The sequence below is a fragment of the Aspergillus vadensis genome (genome assembly GCF_003184925.1).
Source record: "Aspergillus vadensis CBS 113365 unplaced genomic scaffold BO88scaffold_1, whole genome shotgun sequence".
Taxonomy (NCBI): domain Eukaryota; kingdom Fungi; phylum Ascomycota; class Eurotiomycetes; order Eurotiales; family Aspergillaceae; genus Aspergillus; species Aspergillus vadensis.
In genome coordinates this window covers 95,946-117,234 of record NW_020292039.1, presented here as the reverse complement: position 1 = coordinate 117,234, position 21,289 = coordinate 95,946, and the positions used below count along the sequence as shown (strand labels likewise).

The window sequence follows — 21,289 nt, the reverse complement described above, 5'->3', positions numbered from 1 at the left end:
GTCTCCACCGGCACCTGCGATCCTCGACATCATCCAACGACATCAACGGCCTCATCCCCTCCTCTCAACGGCAGCCTGGACAGGCAATCTGAAACTTCCATCACTCTTTTATCTGTGTCAGCGACCAATACATCCATCCCATCGCTAGTCCGCAAATCTCATCGCATCTCATCGGATAGCGGGTATCACCATCAACCACCCGAGCCGCGCCAGCCAGCCACTCCCTCTCTCACCACCCCGAAGTTGCTCCAGACATATCACACCAGTTCATACAAGATGAAGCCCGTCGTCTCCGCTCTAAACGCATGGTCCTGGTACGTCCACAAAACACCCACCCAGCACGACTCCCGAACCAGACCAGCTAGCTAATACAAGGGACATTGAATGAAATAGCGTGGTCATCTCCGTCTTCGCCATCGTTATTCTCTCCGTTTTGGGTTCGCTATACAAGGTGCGTTATATACCACATCAATATTCTATCTATCGCCTAAAAAGAAAAGGAGTATTCTGACAGAAGGGTCATGGAATAGAGCGAACACCCCGGTTTCACTGGCTCCGAAGGCGAACCTGAAGATGGCGCCGCGGTCGCAGCTTCGATTTTCACCGCCGTGTTGGTTTATATTGTACGTGTTTATCCCTGAATTTCCATGTATATGGATTGGAGTGGTGGTAGATATGAGGAGAAAGACTGGGAGAGAAAGATTGGATATGCTAACCTATTGATGACTGGTATATAGGCTTTCTTCGTGTTCTGCGCTTTCCAGGCTTACTTGCACATGAGGGCCCGGAGGGGCGGGGCTATATCGTTGAGTTAAATGGTGTTTAACATTGCTTTGCGATTTTGAGTTTTGTTTGGAAGAGGTGGATTGCTGGCTTTATCGTGCTGGAGGGGGAAGAAGAGTATCGATGCAGATGCGGATGGATCATCGAGAGATGTACAACTTATCCCACTGGAGGGCATACTTTCCTTGGATGTAAGAGAAAGAGAAAGGAAAGGAAAGGAATGACGATATTGTCTGCGTGTGCTGTGCTACGTATGACAATCTGATCGTGGGAGGCTCACTCCATCCTCGCTTGCTTATCATAAAGCCGGAATGGTATTGGATTGATTATCATTAGCTTCTTCCGTTGTGATGTGATGTGATCTTTGGATTGATTGATCTTTTTTGCGCCGTTCTATTTTTTCTGGTGTATTTTGCGGGTTGTATATGTATATAGTCTTTGTTCGAATAGAACTTGTGTTTCCGCAAATATGATCAATCCTTCATCATCATCCATCATAATATTTCACTGTTGGTTTATTAATAGACGAATAGTAGCAGCGAGTGGAGTACTATCTGTAACAGAAAGGCTCCAGTAACAACCAATACACATATGACATGTATTCATTCATCCTCATAAAGATAGTAATAGTAGTGGTAGGCAAGCAAATCGGCTCAAGCGCCATATGTACAATGCAAGTTTCTCTAATCCCGCCCATTTTTGGTATATACCGATTTCGCTACTGCTCCCCTGAATAACAGAGTAAATGGAGAACCAACCCGTGCAACGCCGCATGCAGTTAACCTAAGGACTTTTGTGTTTCGAGTATCGTTTGTTGATGTTGTTGCAATACCGCGCATCATTCATATTCATAAACGGTTTGTTTTCTCTGGTAGTTCTTAAAACTCCTCGTCTTCAATCGGGTCGAGCATCTTGGACATGTACGGTCCATCAAGAGTGTATCCCAGACGAGCGTAGTAACTGCGCACACCGACACCAGAGATAACACTGATCTTCGTGCTGCCGTGCTCCTCGCGAGCGATGCGCTCTGCTTCTTCCATGAGCAGGGTTCCGAATCCACGGTGCTGGAATTTGCGCGGGTCACGTCCGTGGAGAGGGACGGCAGATCCGTACACGTGCAGCTCGCGCACGATACTGGTCTGCTGACCGGTAAACTCGGGCCGGAAGGTGTGGGTTGGGCTGCACTTGCGCAGACGCAGCAGACCGATCAGGATGTCTTGCTTGGGGTCCTCGTAGGCGAGGAATGTCTCCCAGCCTCCGTTGGCCGTGTAGTCACGGCGGATCAGCTCGACTTGGGATGGGCGGATCTTGTTCTTGACTTCGTTGATACCGACTTCACGGGTACGTACGTCGCGGCAGGTGGTGCCAAAGTCCTTCATGCGTGCCAAGGCCAGTTCGCGCAGGTTGCCGTTCTCGACACCCGAGGTCACCAGGGGCATGGGGATATCACGCTGGACTCGGTAGATACGTGTCCACGGGGGCACCAGAGCGAGAATGCGGGCAACCAAGTCGATAAGGGCGTTTGGTGTGTAGTTCTTGTAACGACCAGTCCTCCATAGCTCATAGAGACCGGTTCCACGAATGACCAGCGTGGGGTAGATCTTCAGACCATCCGTTCGGAAAGCCGGGTTTTCGAAGTACTCCTGGAACTGGAACAGGTCACGTTCCATGCCCACGTTGGGCAGATCCGGCATCATATGACTGACGACCTTGAAGCCGGCATCCTTGGCGAGCTTGAATGTTTCTGCGACGGCCGCAACAGTGTGACCTCTGTTTGTGTCTCTGGCGACATCCTCATACAGACTCTGGACACCGATCTCCAATCTGGTACATCCGTAGCGGAGCATACTGCTCAAATGCTGGTCGAGACAGTAGTCCGGTCTTGTTTCGATCGTGATACCCACGCACTTCACGTTACTCATCTCACCAGCCTGTACTGCTTCGTCGACATTGTCCGTCTGGTATCCACTGAGCGCGTTGTGCAGCTGAGCCACGAACGACTCACGGTAGTCCTCCGGCAGAGACATGAATGTTCCACCCATGATGATGTACTCCACCTTATCCACGCTGTGACCCAGAGACTTGATCTGGTCCACACGTCCTCGGGCCTGCTCAAACGGATCGTAACGGGCGCGGATCGCACGCATCGACGTCGGCTCATATCCGGTATATGACTGTGTAGAGTACTCAAAGTCGGAATCAGGGCCACCAGGGCAGTAGACGCAGATGTTTCCGGTGTAGGCGATATGCGGACAACGATGGGGTTTGCTCATGACCGCGACAACCGCGATACCGGACGACGTTCCTAGCAGGGACTGTTAAAATTGCTAAGTGCAGGGAAAACAAGTCGCAGACATACTGATGGGCTTCGCAATCAACTTGGGAAGGATATATTTCTTATAGTGCTCAGGGACAGCCGCGATAATGGCTGTCAATGGGGGTTGTGTAGCCAGGGCATGCTTTTTGGCGACTTGACCCCGCAGTTTGTTGAGGTTGATATCTCTCTTAAGCTTCTTGGGATCGCGTTGCGCTTCATATTCTTGAATGAGGGCATTCGCAATATCGGAGCAAGCTCTCATAAAACGTTCATTCTCCGGGGGAAGTTTGGCATTTTTCTTAGACTTGGGAAGTGGCGGCATAGTCATTGTAGCGGTCGCCATCTTGAAGGAGGTGAAATGCACACCACGCGAACTGCGCGACGGGCGAAGAAAAGGAGATAAGCAGAAAAATCAATCAATCAACCAAATCAGTAAAGATACAAAATCTAGATCTGGATCTTGAATAGCCACTACCGAAAAAAGAAGCGTAGAGCTAAGATAATGTGGGGGAGATGCGGCGGAACAGCACAACGGCAACAGGAAAAAAAGAGCAGCGAGGCCGAGGGAGGCAACCGACCGCCCGTGACAACTCGGATCCGCTTAAAGCTTTGTCCCGAAATTCCCCAAAGCGAATCTGTCCGGCGCGTTTGAAACGGCTACTCTTCTCTCTCTTCTCTATCTCAACCACAACCTCTCTCTTGCACCTTCGTAGTGCTTCACTTTCACACCTCTCCCCTCTTTCCGATCTCCCCTTACCGGGTTTCTTCCCCTCCCCATCAACCATGCAGGCCGTCCGCCGTAACACCGTCGCTGCCCTTCGCAATGCTGCTGCCACGCAGCGCCGGGCATACTCTGCCTCGGCCAGCCCGGCTTATGCTGAGACTGTGAACAACCTTCGCATTAACGGAGAGACCAAGGTCATCTTCCAGGGTTTCACTGGAAAGCAGGGAACGTACGTCTTTTTTTGCCCGATCCGCCGGGAACGCTGTTTATCATGCATGAGTTGCTGACGTTGCTATTTTTCGTCTTTCCGCAGTTTCCACGCTGAGCAAGCTATCGCCTATGGTATTATCTCCTCCTACGTCTGCACCAATTAGATAGGTGTCTCCGGCGGTTTCACATGGGAAACTCACAACTTGCTAGGCACCAAGGTCGTTGGTGGAACCAACCCGAAGAAGGCCGGCTCGATGCACCTTGACCGTCCCGTCTTCGCCAACGTGAGCGAGGCCGTTAAGGAGACTGGAGCTACCGCTACTGCGCTCTTCGTCCCGTATGCTTCCGGCGTCCTAATCGAGAATAGAAGGAACCTTTGCTAATGCTTGAGTCTAGCCCCCCCTTGGCCGCTAAGGGTATTGAGGAGGCCATCGAGGCCGAAATTCCTCTGGCTGTCTGGTAGGCAAACTCTCCTCGATGACGATAGAAGAGCTTAGCATGTGCTAACGACCGGGATAGTATCACCGAGGGTATCCCTCAGCACGGTATGTTTATTAGCCATGGCGTAGCGCCGACGATCTCTGCATGTTGGGTGTAGGACTGACCAACAATCAACCAGACATGGTTCGTATCACCGATATCCTGAAGACGCAGAACAAGACCCGTCTGGTGGGTCCTAACTGCCCTGGTATCATCGCTCCTGTAAGTCGCATCCAAATATCCACTTGGCGATCCTTCTGGACAGGGGTCAAGATGCTAATGATGAAATTTTCGGATGTGTAGGGCCAGTGCAAGATTGGTATCATGCCTGGATTCATTCACAAGCGTGGCCGTGTCGGTATCGTCTCCCGGTCCGGTACCCTGACCTACGAGGCCGTCAACCAGACCACCCAGGCTGGTCTTGGTCAGTCCCTGGTCGTCGGTATCGGTGGTGACCCCTTCTCCGGCACCAACTTCATCGACTGCCTGAAGATCTTCCTCGAGGACCCGGAGACCGACGGTATCATCATGATTGGTGAGATCGGTGGTAGTGCCGAGGAGGATGCCGCCGAGTTCCTCAAGGCCAACAACAAGTACAACAAGCCCGCCGTTGGATTCATCGCCGGCATTAGCGCTCCCCCGGGCCGTCGTATGGGTCACGCCGGAGCCATCGTCAGCGGCGGCAAGGGTGGCGCTGACTCTAAGATCTCCGCTCTTGAGGCGGCTGGTGTTGTTGTCGAGCGCAGCCCCGCTTCCCTGGGCAAGGCGCTGCTGAACGAATTCGTCAAGAGGGATCTGGTCTAGACGAATTGATAACAGTCTACACGCAGGCGGAGACATTCCCTTGAACCCTGCCGGTTCCTGGGCGAAACCTACCACTCTTATTCGCCCAGTATGGGCGGGGGTTTTGACTTCTTCCCCTCCCCTCCATCTCTCTATCATTAGACGACTCCCTTTCGATGTCCGAGCCATGGCGGCCACACTGTACTTTTTGTCTCTTATATCTGGTCTCATTTTCTCTTTTTTCTCGTCGATATATCTCCTATGTTTAGAGATGCAAGGAAGTAATTAGGTTCACTTGTAAATTTGGTCTGAATTTCTTTCTTGCTTTGAAACTGATGTTGTAGTCGTAAGTCATGATCTACACCGTAGTTACTGATTGCAACCCACGGGACTCCGTGTAGCAGAATCCTACAAAGTAGATTAATCTAGATGGAGTCTGGTACTACCCAGCACGGCAGGGTCCAAACTCAATTAAATGGAGTTGAGTGAGTGCCAACGTGCAAGGCCCGCTTGGAAGCCTAGTCTAGTTAGTAGCTGAAGGATGGTTGCCTGAAGACTACAGTACCTAGACCTGACTAAACTAGACCACACCCGGCAAACTTTCTCACCAAGCACATACTTGCAACTAAACCGAATGGATTCGGCATATCGGACATACCCGGAATCCTCCCCAGCCAGCATGGCCGAAGTAAAAAGATAGTCCATGTTTCGGGAATGTTGGGGCTTGGCACCGGGCCGGGAACAAGAAGACCAACTTGACTTGATGAATATCCGATGGAATCAGATCATTTGCCGCTTCAAGCAGCCGTGGCAGACAATCACTTCCATCATCATCATAATGAATCATTATTCGAGTACCACAATAATAAAATAATAAAATAATAAAATAATAATAATAATAATACTGATAATAATAATAATATACTTTGACTAGAAAGCAAACAAGTAAGTAGGCTGTGTACATTACCTACTTTGACTTTTGTGTGAAATCTAGTTCTGACCCTGTAAGGCCAATCAATCACATTTCTTCGTTGTTATCGTTCAAAGTTATTGGGATTGGGATTATGCAATCGTGCATGGATGTCTGTAGTCCTGGTCTAGACTACTGTTACTACTGTGTACATACGTACTTTGGTTAGCTAGTTAGTTAGTTAGCCGCGGCTTAGGGTCATTCATATCCCGGTATACTATACTATCCTATGCTATACTATTGTCCCTCAATTAAATTAATAACTATGCATCCATCGTTCTTAGCTACCATCTTAGTTGCTTTAGTTTTTCGGCCCAATCCAACGATGTGTGGCTTAGAAAGCTGAAACATCCCGTGTGTCCTAACTGCTCTGTCTGCATGCCGGTCTGTCCGTCGGCTTCCCGATGTTGCATTCATTCTCTGTTGATGGCTTTCGGGTTGTGGGGGTGACCCTGGTTTTAGGAATCGAGGTGGCTGAATTCATTTACTTGGTGGTATGTAGTGGTAGTGGTGTCTAGTGGTGAGTACTATGAAGAGGGGGGTGTGCTTAACTTTCAATGATATACTTATACTAGTTAATGCTGAAGAAGAAATATCTCCATTTTATTGAAGGTTAATAACACAGGACTGATATAGATTGATAAGTTTGATGATATGGTATAAATAGATAATACTTTCGTGTAACACTCCTCCCTCAACCCCCTCCCTTCCATATTCGATTCTATAGTTGAGAAGGGGAAAAAAAGAAAAGTAGGTGATTTTCCGACTACTAACCTCCCCTCCTCATCCCGACGGGGAGACATCTTACCGAGCAACCAAATCCTTCTATCGGCACCGGCAAGACAGGGATTCTACTCCCGTGTGCATGATTGTATTGCGTACTACTTCGAAAGCGAAGCGAACAGAAGAAAAGCGAAGAGGGGAGGAGGGGGAAGAGGCAAACGGGAGACCTTAGCAAAAAGGTTGGTGAATAAATTAATTGCCCCTCCTTTCGGGCTGCAGCCAAGACTTATAGGTGCAGGATTAGTGAAGAGTCATTAGGTAGTTTACTACTGTGTGCTTCGCTTACTGTGTGACAGGGGTCTTTATCTATCTATCTCTTTCTTTTTATTCAGTTATCTGTGTTTGATTTTCACTCTGTGAGTGGTTACAAACGGGCATATGGAAGTTTTGGAAGGATGATGGATGGATGGATGAGGGAGGGAGGGGGATGTCTCAGATATCGGCACGTCAAAGTACTGCTTGATGAGAATGATAGGCAGAGAATGTGTGAGAGGAGAAAGGTGTGTCTGCCAGGTCCCATGTGAAGAATACATATACGCTATACCGAGTATGTTAATTGATCTGATCTGCTGCTGCTGCTGCTGCTCGAGCTCTGAAGATAAGAATGACGACGATGACAGAGGTGTTGTACGTGCGCAAACCTTGCGGGTACTAACTACTACTAGTATTAAAAATAGATGAAGTGCATATGTATGTATATATTACTTTTGTGTCGTCGTTGGAATAAATTAATTGTAATTGTAGTAGTGGTAGCAGTGGTAGTGCTAGTTTAGGTCTGTCAAGCTGCTACTGTAGACGTATACTAGTTATCTACAGTAGATAGCTAACTAGCTAGCTAGTAGTTGTGATGATTAGCGTATAGTGATAATGATGTGACGACATCCTACTGTGTACTAACTAGCAAATGCACAGGTATGTCATGACTGATAATCACCGATTGCAGCCTAACCAACAGTCGATACCTCCTGCAGTATGGCAGACAGACAGACAGACAGACAAACAAAGAGATAGATAGATAGACAGGTCGAGAACAAGCGACACACTGCAAGATTTCTTCTCATTCTCTCGTGTTGTCTTGGCTGCATACCCGAGCCTTGGAAGACAATCCCAACCAATTCCCGATTTTAGATAGTTGTTCTTCTTTCTTGGGCTTTTTCTTGGCCTCAGGCCAAGATTCTTGGTCGTGTCGGAAGATAGTAGTAGCACACTAAAACTGAAAAAAGAGTACTAACACAACAGATCGGTACTATCCACTGTATGTGTGGTAGAACCAGAACCGGTTGTGTAAGTATGTAGCGAGGCATGCATGCATACATGCATACATACTTCGCTCGGGCTGTGCAATATGACTGGTTCTCGGGTTTGGCCACAAACGGAGAGAGGGAGGGGAGCGGGATAATTACAGTAAGTTAGTAAATTAGTTAATTAGTTGAACCTCGCTAAGGGAGAGAGAGAGTGTGTGAGTGTGTGAGAGAGTTGACAAGGGGCAAAAAAAAGGTTTTAATATATATCTTTTTGCTTCTTCTTCTTCTTCTTTCTACTTCATTTCTTTTTTTCTGTTATCTGCAGGTCCTGACAGGTACTAAATATGTAAGTGCATAATGACGGATTACCTACCTATCTACCAGTATAAGTAGTACTAGATGTAGAGTTTCTAGGCAAAGAAAGAAATGTAACGGAAGATACCGGATCGAATTTGAGTTGGTTTGAACAAGGGCCGCGCCGTGATAACAATAACCTAGTTAGTTCTAGTCTATTATCCCAATTATATTATTTATTTTCTCTTTTTTATTTAATTCAATTATAGTTTTCGAATCTTATTTTATTATTTTCTTCAGTTGTCGGCTCGCATCTTGTCTAGATCCCGATCTGGTCCAGAAGGTACTTACTTTCACAGCAGTAATAGTGGTAGTGGTGGTGGCATTGAATACGAAGAGGCAGTCAATAAAATAACTTACACTGCATGATTCATAAATTCTACGAAAGATGGAAAGGATAGATGGATATATCTTCACCGTCTCAACACAACAACACATAATCCAACACAAATCCACACAACAAAACACAACACACACCACCTCAAACATCAGCCATCCGAACCACCTCTGCCAAGACAAGAAACAAGAAGACAGGACCGGACCAGCCCCAAACACAAAAATCTAAACAGTTTCTACTCCCGTACGCCTCCCGATTGACCGCCCGTCTCAAGTGGCGGCCGCCGGCGTAGATCATCGCCTCCACTTTGCAGGGAACTTTAACCAGTCGGAATTGGTGATTCGGGTAGAGAGAGAGGGGGGGGAGGTCTGAGTCTGAGCCTGAAGTAAATAGTAGATAAATAAATAATAATCGTCGTGAAATTACTACTGTTAATACTACTAGTTGGAGAAATATCTCTGCTGAGCCACCCACTAGTCTATATTTCATCGTAGTTAGTTTCTAGTATAGATACTCCGTAGATATTAATCCTTTTATTTTGTTGTCTTCAAGTTGGTTAAGTGATATAGTAGTGATGCCCAAATAAATAATATTAGAATAATAATGAAGATAAGAATATTTCAGTTTAATTATGATAATCCGCACACTACTGCCGGATCACTTGGTATACGATGATCATTTAAAAAGAAAAGAGAAAAGAGAAAAGAGAGGGGCCAAAAAAGAAGAGGAAAAAGGGACGTTATGGTGTGCTTGGGACCCCTGATTTGCTTGTTTAGTTCGCGGTTCCGGCGCTAGTGCAGGACGACGCAGTGAGGATGGATTTGAAGGAATGGGTAGTTATGGGTAGTTTTAGTGCTGATTTAGTAGTAGTGTTTTAACCTTCTTATCAGGGAAGAATTAGGGTGTGCTCTTGGCACAAGTTCCCTTTTTTGTTGTTGTGATCCTTGGCATAAGTAATTGTTGTCGTCGCTTAGGAAAAAAAAAGGGAGAGAGAGAGAGGAGAATATTCGGTGAAATATGTAGTAACTCGTTCGGTTACATAGTAAGCATGACTGATGGCAGAATAAATTGTTCCGTTGTCGTTGTTATCTATCGAATTTGATTTTCGGGGGGTTGATTTACTGCGACTAGTGAGGTTAGCTCTTCAGCACAGTTGCTGTCGACAGTTAGTAGTACCGTTAGTAGTAGATAGTAGTAGTAGAACGGAGTCCCACGGAGGAAGAAGGAGAAAAGTTGGTGGAGATCCAGTTCAAGGTCTCATCTTGCTCCATCCGCGATCTACGTCGTCAACCACACTATTGCGATCAATCAGTCTCAGACCCTCTTGCTCTGCGTGTTCCGACACTCCATACACCTCCCTAGAGTCCCTACACTATCCGTTTTCGTGATTTACATGCATTGGTGCCTCATATCCTCACGGCATCTTCGTCATCACTTTCTATTATTATGCATCTCACCCTGTTGATTTCCCCCCATCCTGTATTTTCTTTGCTTCACTTCTACTGCCATCCTGTTTGTGTATCTACTCCTTTTCCACCCTATCCACCACCCCTATTGGCAAGTTCTATTTGTCTCATATTTAAGCTTACCATCTGTTACGTAGACCTCCCGCACTGACCCGATCAGGTGCTCATTGGCTGTGGAGTTGTGGTTGGCGATTCTCCCGTGGGAGAGCTCCCTCAAGGTGTCTTGGTATAGCTTCACTCCACCCCCAATGCCGCAATCTGCAGCCACGGTGGAACCAGCCCAGCGAGGCTGGCCAGCTTGTCAGGAATCCATCCCAAGAAAACTCGTTGTCTGGGCGTCGCACTCGATTTTTTTGGTCCTCGCCTCCCATGCAATCATCCTCCCACACACCCACCCCCTTCTTAGTGCGTATGGGCCTGATGTAGATCCCCGAGATCCATAGCAACCCACTACACCTGAGCAGTTCGCCAATCAGGCTGATCTCAGATTGCTCATACTGGCGCGCGTGCGTGCTCCCTGTTTCCTACAACTACTCCTTCTAAAGGGGGGGGATAGGGACCCTGGCGCCCTGAGTCGTCAATTGATGACTTGCCTTGCCGTCTCGCGTTGCATCGGGCCTCTCCGTGTTGATCACGCTTAGCTTCTGCGTGGGAGACAGCCTTCTCCGTCAACACATGTGGGAGATGTTGGCTGAGAAGAGTCGACGGCCTATCTACTCCATACCATGTAGCCCAACGCTCCGCCACGGCGCCACTGAATAGCCTGCTCAGCTCCCTTATCACGGGCTCCGCTTCCATCTAGACCCTTGCGCATGACAGGCGTGCCCGGTCCTTCACACACACCATTCGCTGGAAATCTGTATGCTAAGTTGACTAAATCCGTCAGCTCTCGAGGTGCAGGCGCTAGTCGTAGTCCAGGATGGCCTGGAAAGCATGCTCGTTCTGGAATTTCATCACCACGCCGGGCCCACGTCATGTATGCAGATCTTGGTAGCTCCGCCCTTTCGCCCTTTTTAATTTTTTTTTTGGTTTCTGTTTCTTCGTCGGCTGCCCGACGGCTTGGACTCTCTCGGATGTGACCTAGACTACTAGTCGCCAAGTAAGACCGGCCGAAGAGATACTCCTAAACCCACGTCTCCGTTCATACCTTGGCGATAACACCGGCTCTTGCCACCCACATTTACCCTCTTTAGGAAGGTCATGGATGATGGATAGCCCCCCGTCCGTCCAAGATGCTCCGCAGTGGAGCAATCCTGCATCTGCTTTTTAATCGAGTTTTCGAAGATGTTTTGGCCCAGTGCCAGATCAATTCCAAAACTCCGAAACATAAAGTGCATTGGCCTCGCACTTCCGGGCTTGCAATCTCAGCTTTGATATTCCTCCCCAAGGTGGTTCACAGATTGCCAACGTGCTTCGAGGCTGGCCCCGAGTCATATCAACAATCATGTCTTCAACCACATCTTCATCAAGATCAGACCTTGAAAAGGTCCCTGTACCACAGGTCACCCCTAGAGACAATGACTCCGACAAGGAATCTCTCTCTCCGGAGCCCTCGACTCTCGAGGCTCAGTCATCCGAGAAGCCACCGCATCATATCTTCACACGGTCTCGCAAGCTGCAAATGGTTTGCATCGTCTCCCTCGCCGCCATATTCTCTCCGCTTTCGTCGAACATTTACTTCCCTGCCCTGGATGATGTCTCAAAAGTGAGTACCTCGGTTCCATGGCTTCCTGGACCTGGCATATTGACCGTACCATGATAGTCCCTCAACATCAGCATGTCGCTCGCAACTCTCACCATCACCGTGTACATGATCGTCCAAGGCCTCGCCCCTAGCTTCTGGGGTTCGATGTCAGACGCCACGGGTAGACGGCCTGTTTTCATTGGAACATTCGTCGTTTACCTCGTAGCCAACATCGCTCTCGCCGAATCCAAGAACTATGGTGAGCTCATGGCCTTCCGAGCATTGCAGGCTGCTGGTAGCGCGGCCACCATCTCAATCGGTAAGAGTAACCTCACAGCCTATCATAGCATCTTGCTAACCATGATTAGGAGCCGGAGTGATTGGGGATATCACAAACTCGGAAGAAAGAGGTAGCTTGGTTGGTATCTTCGGTGGAGGTAAGAACACCCCCTTTGCTTGCGGGATGGTTAAGCTGACAGAATCAAGTTCGCATGCTTGGACAAGGAATCGGGCCGGTTTTCGGCGGCATCTTCACTCAATATCTCGGATATCGATCTATCTTTTGGTTCCTCACGATTGCCGGGGGCGTGAGTCTCCTGTCCATTCTGGTGCTCCTTCCGGAGACATTGAGGCCAATTGCTGGAAATGGAACTGTGAAGCTCAATGGCATCCATAAACCCTTCATCTACTCGATCACCGGCCAGAAGGGGGTTGTCGAGGGAGCGCAACCGGAAGCGAAGAAGACCCAAAGCAGCTGGAAATCGGTTTTCGCTCCTTTGACATTCCTCGTCGAAAAGGACGTTTTCATCACTCTGTTCTTTGGAAGTATTGTATACACAGTGTGGAGTATGGTGACATCCAGTACCACGGACCTCTTCAGCGAAGTGTACGGCCTGTCATCCCTGGATATTGGACTTACTTTCCTGGGCAATGGTAAGTAATATGATCGTCTCCGAAACTCGGTCTGAATAATCGCTCATGCACTGGCAGGCTTTGGATGCATGTCTGGCTCTTATCTGGTCGGCTATCTCATGGATTACAACCACCGCCTTACCGAACGCGAATATTGCGAGAAACACGGCTACCCGGCAGGCACACGTGTCAATCTGAAATCACACCCCGACTTCCCCATTGAGGTTGCCCGGATGCGCAATACCTGGTGGGTGATTGCCATCTTCATCGTGACCGTTGCTCTGTATGGTGTGTCTCTGCGGACACACCTGGCGGTTCCTATCATTCTGCAGTACTTCATTGCGTTCTGCTCAACAGGGCTTTTCACCATCAACAGCGCTCTGGTCATTGATCTTTACCCAGGTGCTAGCGCCAGTGCGACAGCAGTGAACAATCTGATGCGGTGCCTGCTTGGAGCTGGCGGTGTGGCTGTCGTGCAGCCTATCCTTGACGCCTTGAAGCCGGATTATACTTTCCTCTTGCTTGCCGGCATTACCCTCGTGATGACTCCGTTGCTGTATGTCGAAGATCGATGGGGCCCTGGCTGGCGACATGCCCGTGAAAGGAGACTCAAGGCCAAAGCCAACGGAAACTAGGGAGGAAAAGGGCTAAAAATGGTGTAGTGGGACTGGTAAAGTAGATGTTGTTTGATTCTTCTCCACACATTCTTGATTCGGGTTTTCTTTTAGCGGCATTTGGCGATACCACTGTTTTGCAAGCAAGCGATACCAGTTAGATTTATAGAAGAATTGATCATTTCCATCGTTTATTTCGCTGTTCTTCTCTCCTAGTTTTGTAGATGCATAGATGGGTGGAGGAGAAAGGATTGGCATTGTGGTTGGAATAGTATGATTCAAGTGGAGATGGAAGTATAAAGTGGAAGTCTGTTGTTTAGTGTTGAGACTAGACTAGACGTGGTCGATGAAGTCACGGGGCTCAGCTTAGATAATCTAAATGCGGCTGAAGTGACCGACTGATGGGTTGTCTAGGTGTGAACACAGGACGGTCAAGCAGAACATATTGCCGCAAAAGAGTATAATAATGGCTTTTATGAGAATCAGAATGTTAGAGTAACCACCCCTAGTTTATGAGCCAATACGCAGCAGTTATAAGGGTACCTATCTCTATCTATTTGGGGGAACACGAGGAGGTCGGGAGTACATACTTGTTAGTTAACTTGTTTGTTTGTGACGAAGAATGTCAGTTAGGTAAGCACCACGTGATGCGTGACCCAAACAAGCGCCCGGTCGTTGCTTGAGGAACCAATTTCTCTGTTTATCCTCCTTCGAACACCACACTTCGACCTTCTGGACACTGTCGCTATGAGCCTTCCATAGCCAGCCTGTTTCAGCTCGACAACCCCTCTTGATGCCTTGACGACAACTCATCAACTTCTAGCTCCGTTGGTTCACGTTCTTGCTGTCCTTCTTGCGGTGTGGACCTCGTGCGGTCGAGGGTGGCTCCGTGAAGGATCAAAACAGACGCTATTGCCCGTGGTTACCGATCGTCTCTCACCCAGCAACAAGGAAACCCAGACAGACACTGCACAGCGTAGCAGATCCTAAAAGAGAAAGAGATGCCTCCTGAGATGGGTAAGAAGCTGCCTTCCTTCCTGCAGGCGACGTGTCTGCTTCCATCTGACCTTCTCCGCACCTGGAGACCTTGATTGCCTTCCCTCCTCATCTGCTGTACGTTGGACTGCTGGCTAACTTGCAGGAACCGCAGCCCGCGCGGCCTCCCAATCATCGAGTGCTGCTTCCCAAGCAACCCAGATTGTAGCAACTCACTGTCGCCCCGGGACGGCTGATCTCATGAGATCACGCTCCGAAACCGTAGTATCCCGAAACAGTCGACGCCCGCGGTCCAGAGGCTCGACGGCTAGCATCCACTCCAACACGACCCAGCAGACCCAGGACCAACAGCTTGCCGATGGCTTTTCCCAGTTCCTACCCACCCAAGCCACTGCTAGTCACAATGTTTTCGGCGGTAACCCGGAGGATATCATCATGCGATTTGGCCAACAGTTGTCGCACCCGGTGAACGGAGCGTCCCTCGACCCGACCATGCAGGATCCTCACCATGCTGTGATGCCCAGGGCAGAGGAATTTCCCAGCCATGCAATGCATGGTCACCATATGTCACATCACTCCATCCCTTCTGGTCTACCAAGCCATGGATTGGCGGGCGTGCCGATGCCCCAATACACAGCCATGTATGACAGTGGGATTGAGAACCATGTGCCTGAACATGTACTGGAAGACAATGATATCTCCGAAGCTGGCGCGAAGAAGAAGAAGGGGTCGAGCTCGTCGCTAGCCAACGATAACGAATTGCGCAAACTGCTCCGGCAATATGAGGGATATTCGCTGAAGCAAATGGCAGCCGAGGTCTTGAAGCATGAAGGGGCTGGAGGCAAGGCCGAGAAAGTCAAACAAGTCTTTGCGATGATTTGGTAAGACTTCGTTATTGCAGTTCTATGCATGGTAATAGTTTGCTCACAACAGTCTAGGCTGAAGGAAAACTGCCGCAAGAGCAGCGGTTCAGTGCGCCGTGATCGCGTGTACTGCTGCTATGCAGAGAAGTGTGGAACAGAACGAGTGTCAGTTCTGAACCCTGCTTCCTTTGGCAAGCTTGTGCGCATTATCTTCCCAAATGTGCAGACTAGAAGACTTGGTGTTCGGGGCGAATCGAAGTATCACTATGTGGACCTCACTGTCATTGAGGAGAAGCAGCAGAAGCCACCACCCCTCAATCCACAGTTGCCATCAAACACGAACAGCGCAGCAAATGTCACTGAAAGCAAAGTTGATGACATGATGCAGAAGAGGTGCGTCACGTGATGGACTCATTCACGGATTCAAGTACTTACATAGATCACAGTGTTAGTGTTGCGCCACAGCCTCCTGCAGATACTGCTGTATTCCCTTCGCCTACGACATCTTTTGCACCAAAGTTCACTGCCACCCCATCTACTTCGGGATGTGACTGCCAATCTTCATCCGAGTCTCACACTGGTTCATCCATCAGACTAGACAGTATGGCAAGCACATCAGGAAAGTTGATACACCAAATGCTTCACCTACCGTCTTCCGACTCTCCCCCAATGGACAACGAATCTCTGCAGCTTCCTGATATCAGTGACTATCTACCAGCCAATACTGATTCGAAGATTGCTGCGGCTCTGGCGGCTCTCTACCGTTCACACTGCATCTCCGTCATCGACAGTTTCAGATACTGCAAGGAAAGAAACATGCTACGTTATTTCTCTGCCTTCCATGGAACTTTGACCGTACCAGTCCAGAAACTCTTAACCCACCCAAATCTTGCTCCGTGGATCAAGGAATGTGACTGGATAATGTACCAGAAAATGATCGCTTTCGTTGCGCCACTTACTACGCAGGTCGTTCCCAAGCTCGTGTTGGATGCTTTCAGCTCCATCTCTCAGAAACTTACAGCCCATATTGCCGATACATTCAAGTCTCAGCCACTGCATGTATCGGAGGCAAGATTAATCCCGGCTCATATCTTCTGCAACCTTCTGAAGCACATGCTCGATGTGAATCAATCTGCAAACGCGGCTGCGGCTTGGTTGTGCCATCCCGACAACAGAAATCAGATGTGGTTCGACTTCAAAACCTTGGTGGATCCTCAGGAGATGATCGTGAAGGCGAATATCCCACGCTGTTCCGAACTTGCAACAGCACTGGTATTGAAGCATGATGTTCGGGCTTTGCTTACTCCTGTTGCGGACATGAATCCTTCTGCTGCCCTCCCGTTCTACACCCGGCCAGATACCGACGAAGACATCCAGGCACACAAGTACCCCGTGGAGTCGGCTGCGGGAGATGACTACAACTTTCCAGACAAGTGGATATCATTCATCCTCAACCTACCTTCTGTCTTCCCCCATCACAGTACGCAGTGTATCATCGAGAAAGTCGATGCTTTATGGGATTGCATACTACGGCGGTTGACTCTAGGTGGCGCCCAGAGTTTCAGCGCCTGGTGGATGACCAAGGTTTTCTTCCATGAAATGATGCTATGGCAGGCCGAAAAAGGAGGATTTATGCGTTACACCCCAAGCACCTTGCACTACGCAACCCTGAGCTCCAACCAGCAGGGGCCAACCAACTTCCTCATGAAACCGTCTAACTGCCCAGTGCCGGACAAGAATGAGTCCCAACACGCCACTCATTCGAGGACAAGGTCGGCTGCCAGTCCAACATCAGCGGAGAGTCTTACGCAAACGCAGACACCAATGCATCGCTCGCAGATGGAAGCTGAATCAAATCAGAACACAATGGAAACCGAGAAGCCTAGCAGTGTTTCCGAAAGCATCACTGGTTTCCAGGCCCCCAACAATGATGATAGCGCCATTGACCTTGACGATGATTCGATGCTGATGACCGTTGGTAAATATGGTGATATGATGGTCTCTGACCCAGCGGATGCTGAGGGAGATGTCGTCGTCATATAATTTACCTTCACATAACCATTTGAATTTCGTTCTTGGAAAGAGAAAAACCTGTTTTCTTTGCTTATGGGCGGAGTTGGATCCTTTTTCCCGGAGTACTATTTGGCTTGATCACTATTTACGTCTATTTCAGAGGAAAGCTCGGCGTTCGACGATCTTTGCACGAGAGACGAGAAATGACAGCATCGATTCGAGATACGTTGACCTGCAGCAATGCTGTCTGTGCAGGTTGACGATCGTACAAATCTAATAGCGGGTTGATCCTGCTAATTTTTCATATTTTGTTTCACTTCACGCTGTGGCTGCAGATGACCGAGGCCCGTCTTTGTACATATGTTTCGGTCTGCCGACGATTCTCAGGTTATTGTCGTCGGGATGCCATTCTTCCTGGCGCCTCCTTTTCCTACGCTCATTTTAATACCTTTCCCTCGTTTTCATTGTTCTGGCCTGGTTCATTCCAGGAACAGCTAATAACGACAACCAACGTCCATGGAAACCCCCGACTTGCTAATTACCTAGCTGCTTCTGGCTGGCCTACCCGGTCATCCTTTTGCTATGGGACTCGAAATACATGAGTTAATAGCTCTTGGGCCTGGTTTCTCTCGAATCATGAGACCTTGATCTACTCCCGACAGGGTCTTTCATGCCTAATCACACATCCCACCCTTGTCACTCATTCTACATGACGGCTCAGTATACAAGAGCTGATCTCACTTTCCTTCCTTCATACTGTGATTTACTCAACGCGGAAAAGGGCGCAATGCTAGTCTGGGTTTCGTTGGATGATGACTTTGCTTGTATTTTACTTCTGCTGGATTGAGTGATCTTGACCTCCTTCCTGTGTTTTCCTGTTCATGGCCTTTGACGATTGATGTATTGAGTGATAAATAGCCATTTCTTTTTCAAATTTACGATTTCTCAAGTATGATCGCAGGTGTGATAGGAAGATAGATAGTAAGTACATTCTAGGTATTCCATTTGGATGGAATAATTTACTACCTAGTAAATAATATGATGTCCATTTGTCATTCGAGAATTGTCAGATGAGGACATGCAATGGGTCCATGGGTTATGAAGTGATTCAGCATGTAATGTGTGATGAGAGGAGGCATCAACAATGACCATTGATTTCAGGGATGGTAAGTTCGTGTTAGCAGTCGGTTTGAGCACTCGAAAGGAGAAAAAGAGAAAGGTAAGAAAGACACCATGCGATGATAGTCAATCGACGCCATACTCCATAAACACCAAGCATTATGTTCCATTCCGTGCAGTTCCGTTCCGAGCTTTCGCAAAGTGCATTCGTCTAGTTGTGCTGGTTGGCTGTATTATTGTATGCAAGTGAAATCTACAGTAGCAGACCCAGATAAAATTCTGGTATGATTGATTCAGAAGAAGGGAGGAAGAGGGGGAAGAGAAAAAGGAGAAATCCCACTGGTTTGGTTTACCTGAAACTCAAAGCAGGGAAGAATCTGGTCCCGGCGTAGCCGTAGGCGATGATGCTTTGGATGTCTATATTTTTGCCGCTGTGAGGACTCCATAGCTTGACGAGGATATATCGTCCTGAGCTGCATTGGTTGGTTAGAGAATAACGTATACCTATTTAGAAGAGCATCGTGGGAAGGAACGTACGGAGGTGGATCGAATTTGATGCTGACCATGCTTTTATTGCGCTCAATGGAAAAGCGAGCATGTGGTTTCATTAGTTGAGGAGACTCTGAGCCTAGTGTGCCTTCAGGGCGCAGACCTGGTGTTGGCAGGGTTAGGTATGGTCGTCGCCTTGGTTGGCCCTCTCGCTCTGCGACATAGCGGCGACGCATAGCTCGAATTCGACGTGATAGCTCTCGCTGACGTCGTGTGAATGTGCTGACATTTGAATCATCGTCGCTTAGGCTCATCTCACTGTCCGAGCATATTGTGTTGTCCTCGTCCATCCGTCCTATAGGCATACTATCGGTATCCGTAAGGGAAAGCAGGTCGTCATCGTCCATGTAGTCAAGTCGATCATGACGTACGTCGGACTGCGCACTGTACTCAGTTGTGACTCGAAATTCAGACGTGGGGTCTGGCACATTGCTAGCACTAGGTTCTACAGCGCCGGGGTCATCAGTACTATCTGATTCTGAATCCGAGGAGGGGTCAACAACTGGGCCCCGACCTAAACTTTGCAGCGGAGGTCGATATGCATTTAGATACTCCTGGGATGGTTGCATTCCGCCGGGTAAATGCCGCGCGAAGGGCCGAGTTGATTCCCATTGCACTTCGAAAGCAGCTGTACGGGCTAGGACTTCATCACATGACATTGATACGAAAACCATGCCTTCCCGGATCCTTTTGACATTGTCAGTGATAGTCTGAGATAGAGTATCTAGCCCAGCTGAAACGTACGGGGAGTTGTAGCCTGATTTGGGCGCTTTGATTACAATCTTCTTCAGGCAGAACGGGGACTCCCCCTGGTGCTTCAGAACAAGATTGCAGCGATCAGATTTCGTACAGTATACGGAAGCGTCATTGCGAAGAATGTTCTCTGGCCATGAGCTCTCGCCATGCGGCTCATATCTTCCCCCATCGCAGCTAGTTAACTCCATCCTGAGTGCCCCAGGCACCACCTGGCCATATTGACCATAGCGGAAGCCCTGTAGTCCTTCTCTATTATCATCTGTCTCCAGCTTTCGACGTTTGGTCCTTGCACGGTCCAACTGGTGTTCATCTTCTACCTGCTGAGGCATGGCGGTGGGAGAGTCTAAATGAGGGACCGGTGTATCTAGGAGAGAGGAAGTATTGGAATCTCTGGGCCGCCTCAGACGATTAGGTCGGTCGCTACCCCTCCCAGCCCGGGGCCTTGGAGTTCTGCTATCGGAACGTGAGGGATCGGAGGCGCTCTCGTCTGGGTTCGCCGCTGGAACACCCAAAGGCTGCAGTCTTGGTACTCCTGGACGCGGACCCATCGGTGGCCCTGAGCTGTCCGTATTGGCGCGGCTTTGTCTCGTTCGTTCCTGGAGCTGTTGCATGTGTTGGTCGAGGGTTGCTCTGGCTTGCTCAAAGCTAGAACGGTCCCAGAAGCGAGAAGAGCGGTAATCGATTATCTCTTGATTCAAGGTCTCCACAGCACGGGCGAAGGCGAGGTCACCGCGGTTACGCTCCGAGGTTAATAGCTCCCGGAGATGCTGCAAACGATTCAGCGGAGGCTGCTGCTGTTGCTGCTGCTGTTGTCGCTCATTGGTTCGAGCTCCACGAGAAGGACGGCGAGAGGCAGGAGGATAGTCGTAATTTCCCGACTACAGTGGTACATGCTAGTCAATAGCTGCAGCAAAGCGGGGTGGCATGTGGATGCTTAGGCCGTGTAAGGTTTCTATTGGTAGCGGAGGGAAGGCTAGATTCACAAACGTACCATTCTGTGAGAGTGAGTTGTTTCGTGGTCAGTGGGAGTTGGCTCGGAGCACCGGGAGGGAGGCAGTGAGCGAGCGGAAGCGGGAGCGGAGGCCGAGTAACTATACCGCGATTATGAGGAGGCAATGACGAGGGACACGAATGAGAAAAGCAGCTAAGCAGACGAGAGGGAGGCACTAAACTGCCACAGCGGTGACATGAGAAAGGCCCTTCGAACAAAAAAATGAAGGCCGATGAATGGGTGGTAAGAAGGAGGCGAGATGATTGAAATTGGGAGGATGATTGATGAGGGGGTGAAATGATAAGTGATTGATTTGATTTCCCCAAAGCATTGTTCAATGG

The 21,289-nt window shown here is 48.9% G+C and overlaps 7 protein-coding genes across 7 annotated transcripts; 5 read left to right on the top strand and 2 right to left on the bottom strand.

Annotated features, from left to right (window-relative positions):
• Window positions 1–195: 195 nt before the first annotated feature.
• On the top strand, window positions 196–1,266 carry BO88DRAFT_399761 (uncharacterized protein; the record flags this gene model as incomplete). The annotated part of the gene is made up of 4 exons (XM_025705392.1): window positions 196–314; window positions 394–451; window positions 531–623; window positions 738–1,266. Coding segments are annotated over exons 1-4 (262 nt in total), but the record flags the coding sequence as incomplete, so codon positions are not given.
• Window positions 1,267–1,661: 395 nt separating this feature from the next.
• Window positions 1,662–3,443, bottom strand: BO88DRAFT_328098 (Elongator subunit ELP3; the record flags this gene model as incomplete). The annotated part of the gene is made up of 2 exons (XM_025702539.1): window positions 1,662–3,088; window positions 3,143–3,443. The coding sequence occupies 2 exons, from the start codon at window positions 3,441–3,443 to the stop codon at window positions 1,662–1,664; spliced, it is 1,728 nt and encodes a 575-aa protein (XP_025567866.1).
• Window positions 3,444–3,856: 413 nt separating this feature from the next.
• BO88DRAFT_399758 (succinate--CoA ligase (GDP-forming) subunit alpha) lies at window positions 3,857–5,471 on the top strand. Its single transcript, XM_025705391.1, has 7 exons — window positions 3,857–4,053; window positions 4,138–4,166; window positions 4,245–4,371; window positions 4,431–4,493; window positions 4,554–4,579; window positions 4,654–4,736; window positions 4,818–5,471. Exons 1-7 carry the CDS (start codon window positions 3,884–3,886, stop codon window positions 5,316–5,318), a joined length of 999 nt encoding a protein of 332 aa, XP_025567865.1. The 5' UTR covers window positions 3,857–3,883; the 3' UTR covers window positions 5,319–5,471.
• Window positions 5,472–10,323: 4,852 nt separating this feature from the next.
• On the top strand, window positions 10,324–10,945 carry BO88DRAFT_399757 (uncharacterized protein). Its single transcript, XM_025705390.1, has one exon. The coding sequence runs from the start codon at window positions 10,700–10,702 to the stop codon at window positions 10,892–10,894; it is 195 nt and encodes a 64-aa protein (XP_025567864.1). The 5' UTR covers window positions 10,324–10,699; the 3' UTR covers window positions 10,895–10,945.
• Window positions 10,946–11,895: 950 nt separating this feature from the next.
• On the top strand, window positions 11,896–13,944 carry BO88DRAFT_483181 (florfenicol exporter; the record flags this gene model as incomplete). Its single annotated transcript, XM_025712204.1, has 5 exons — window positions 11,896–12,156; window positions 12,214–12,454; window positions 12,504–12,572; window positions 12,622–13,068; window positions 13,126–13,944. The coding sequence occupies 5 exons, from the start codon at window positions 11,896–11,898 to the stop codon at window positions 13,680–13,682; spliced, it is 1,575 nt and encodes a 524-aa protein (XP_025567863.1). The 3' UTR covers window positions 13,683–13,944.
• A 624-nt stretch (window positions 13,945–14,568) lies between these two features.
• BO88DRAFT_1510 (RFX family transcription factor) lies at window positions 14,569–17,716 on the top strand. Its single transcript, XM_025701517.1, has 4 exons — window positions 14,569–14,678; window positions 14,812–15,538; window positions 15,596–15,913; window positions 15,967–17,716. The coding sequence occupies exons 1-4, from the start codon at window positions 14,663–14,665 to the stop codon at window positions 17,561–17,563; spliced, it is 2,658 nt and encodes an 885-aa protein (XP_025567862.1). The 5' UTR covers window positions 14,569–14,662; the 3' UTR covers window positions 17,564–17,716.
• An 846-nt stretch (window positions 17,717–18,562) lies between these two features.
• On the bottom strand, window positions 18,563–21,235 carry BO88DRAFT_376887 (uncharacterized protein). The gene is made up of 3 exons (XM_025704378.1): window positions 20,949–21,235; window positions 19,190–20,835; window positions 18,563–19,125 (listed from the first exon to the last, which is right to left on the bottom strand). The coding sequence occupies exons 1-3, from the start codon at window positions 20,949–20,951 to the stop codon at window positions 19,002–19,004; spliced, it is 1,773 nt and encodes a 590-aa protein (XP_025567861.1). The 5' UTR covers window positions 20,952–21,235; the 3' UTR covers window positions 18,563–19,001.
• Between the last annotated feature and the right edge of the window lie 54 nt (window positions 21,236–21,289).

What these genes read in the sequence shown, in the direction of transcription:
- BO88DRAFT_1510 (XM_025701517.1), top strand. An exon ending in CAAGTCTTTGCGATGATTTG is followed by an intron (nt 15,539 to 15,595) that starts GTAAGACTTCGT and finishes ACAACAGTCTAG; the next exon opens with GCTGAAGGAAAACTGCCGCA. An exon ending in GATGACATGATGCAGAAGAG is followed by an intron (nt 15,914 to 15,966) that starts GTGCGTCACGTG and finishes CATAGATCACAG; the next exon opens with TGTTAGTGTTGCGCCACAGC.
- BO88DRAFT_376887 (XM_025704378.1), bottom strand. An exon ending in ATCAAATTCGATCCACCTCC is followed by an intron (nt 19,126 to 19,189) that starts GTACGTTCCTTC and finishes CAACCAATGCAG; the next exon opens with CTCAGGACGATATATCCTCG.
- BO88DRAFT_399758 (XM_025705391.1), top strand. Translation starts at nt 3,884, where the DNA reads ATGCAGGCCGTCCGCCGTAACACCGTCGCTGCCCTTCGCAATGCTGCT. An exon ending in TTCACTGGAAAGCAGGGAAC is followed by an intron (nt 4,054 to 4,137) that starts GTACGTCTTTTT and finishes GTCTTTCCGCAG; the next exon opens with TTTCCACGCTGAGCAAGCTA. An exon ending in GCCCTGGTATCATCGCTCCT is followed by an intron (nt 4,737 to 4,817) that starts GTAAGTCGCATC and finishes TCGGATGTGTAG; the next exon opens with GGCCAGTGCAAGATTGGTAT.
- BO88DRAFT_399757 (XM_025705390.1), top strand. Translation starts at nt 10,700, where the DNA reads ATGCCGCAATCTGCAGCCACGGTGGAACCAGCCCAGCGAGGCTGGCCA.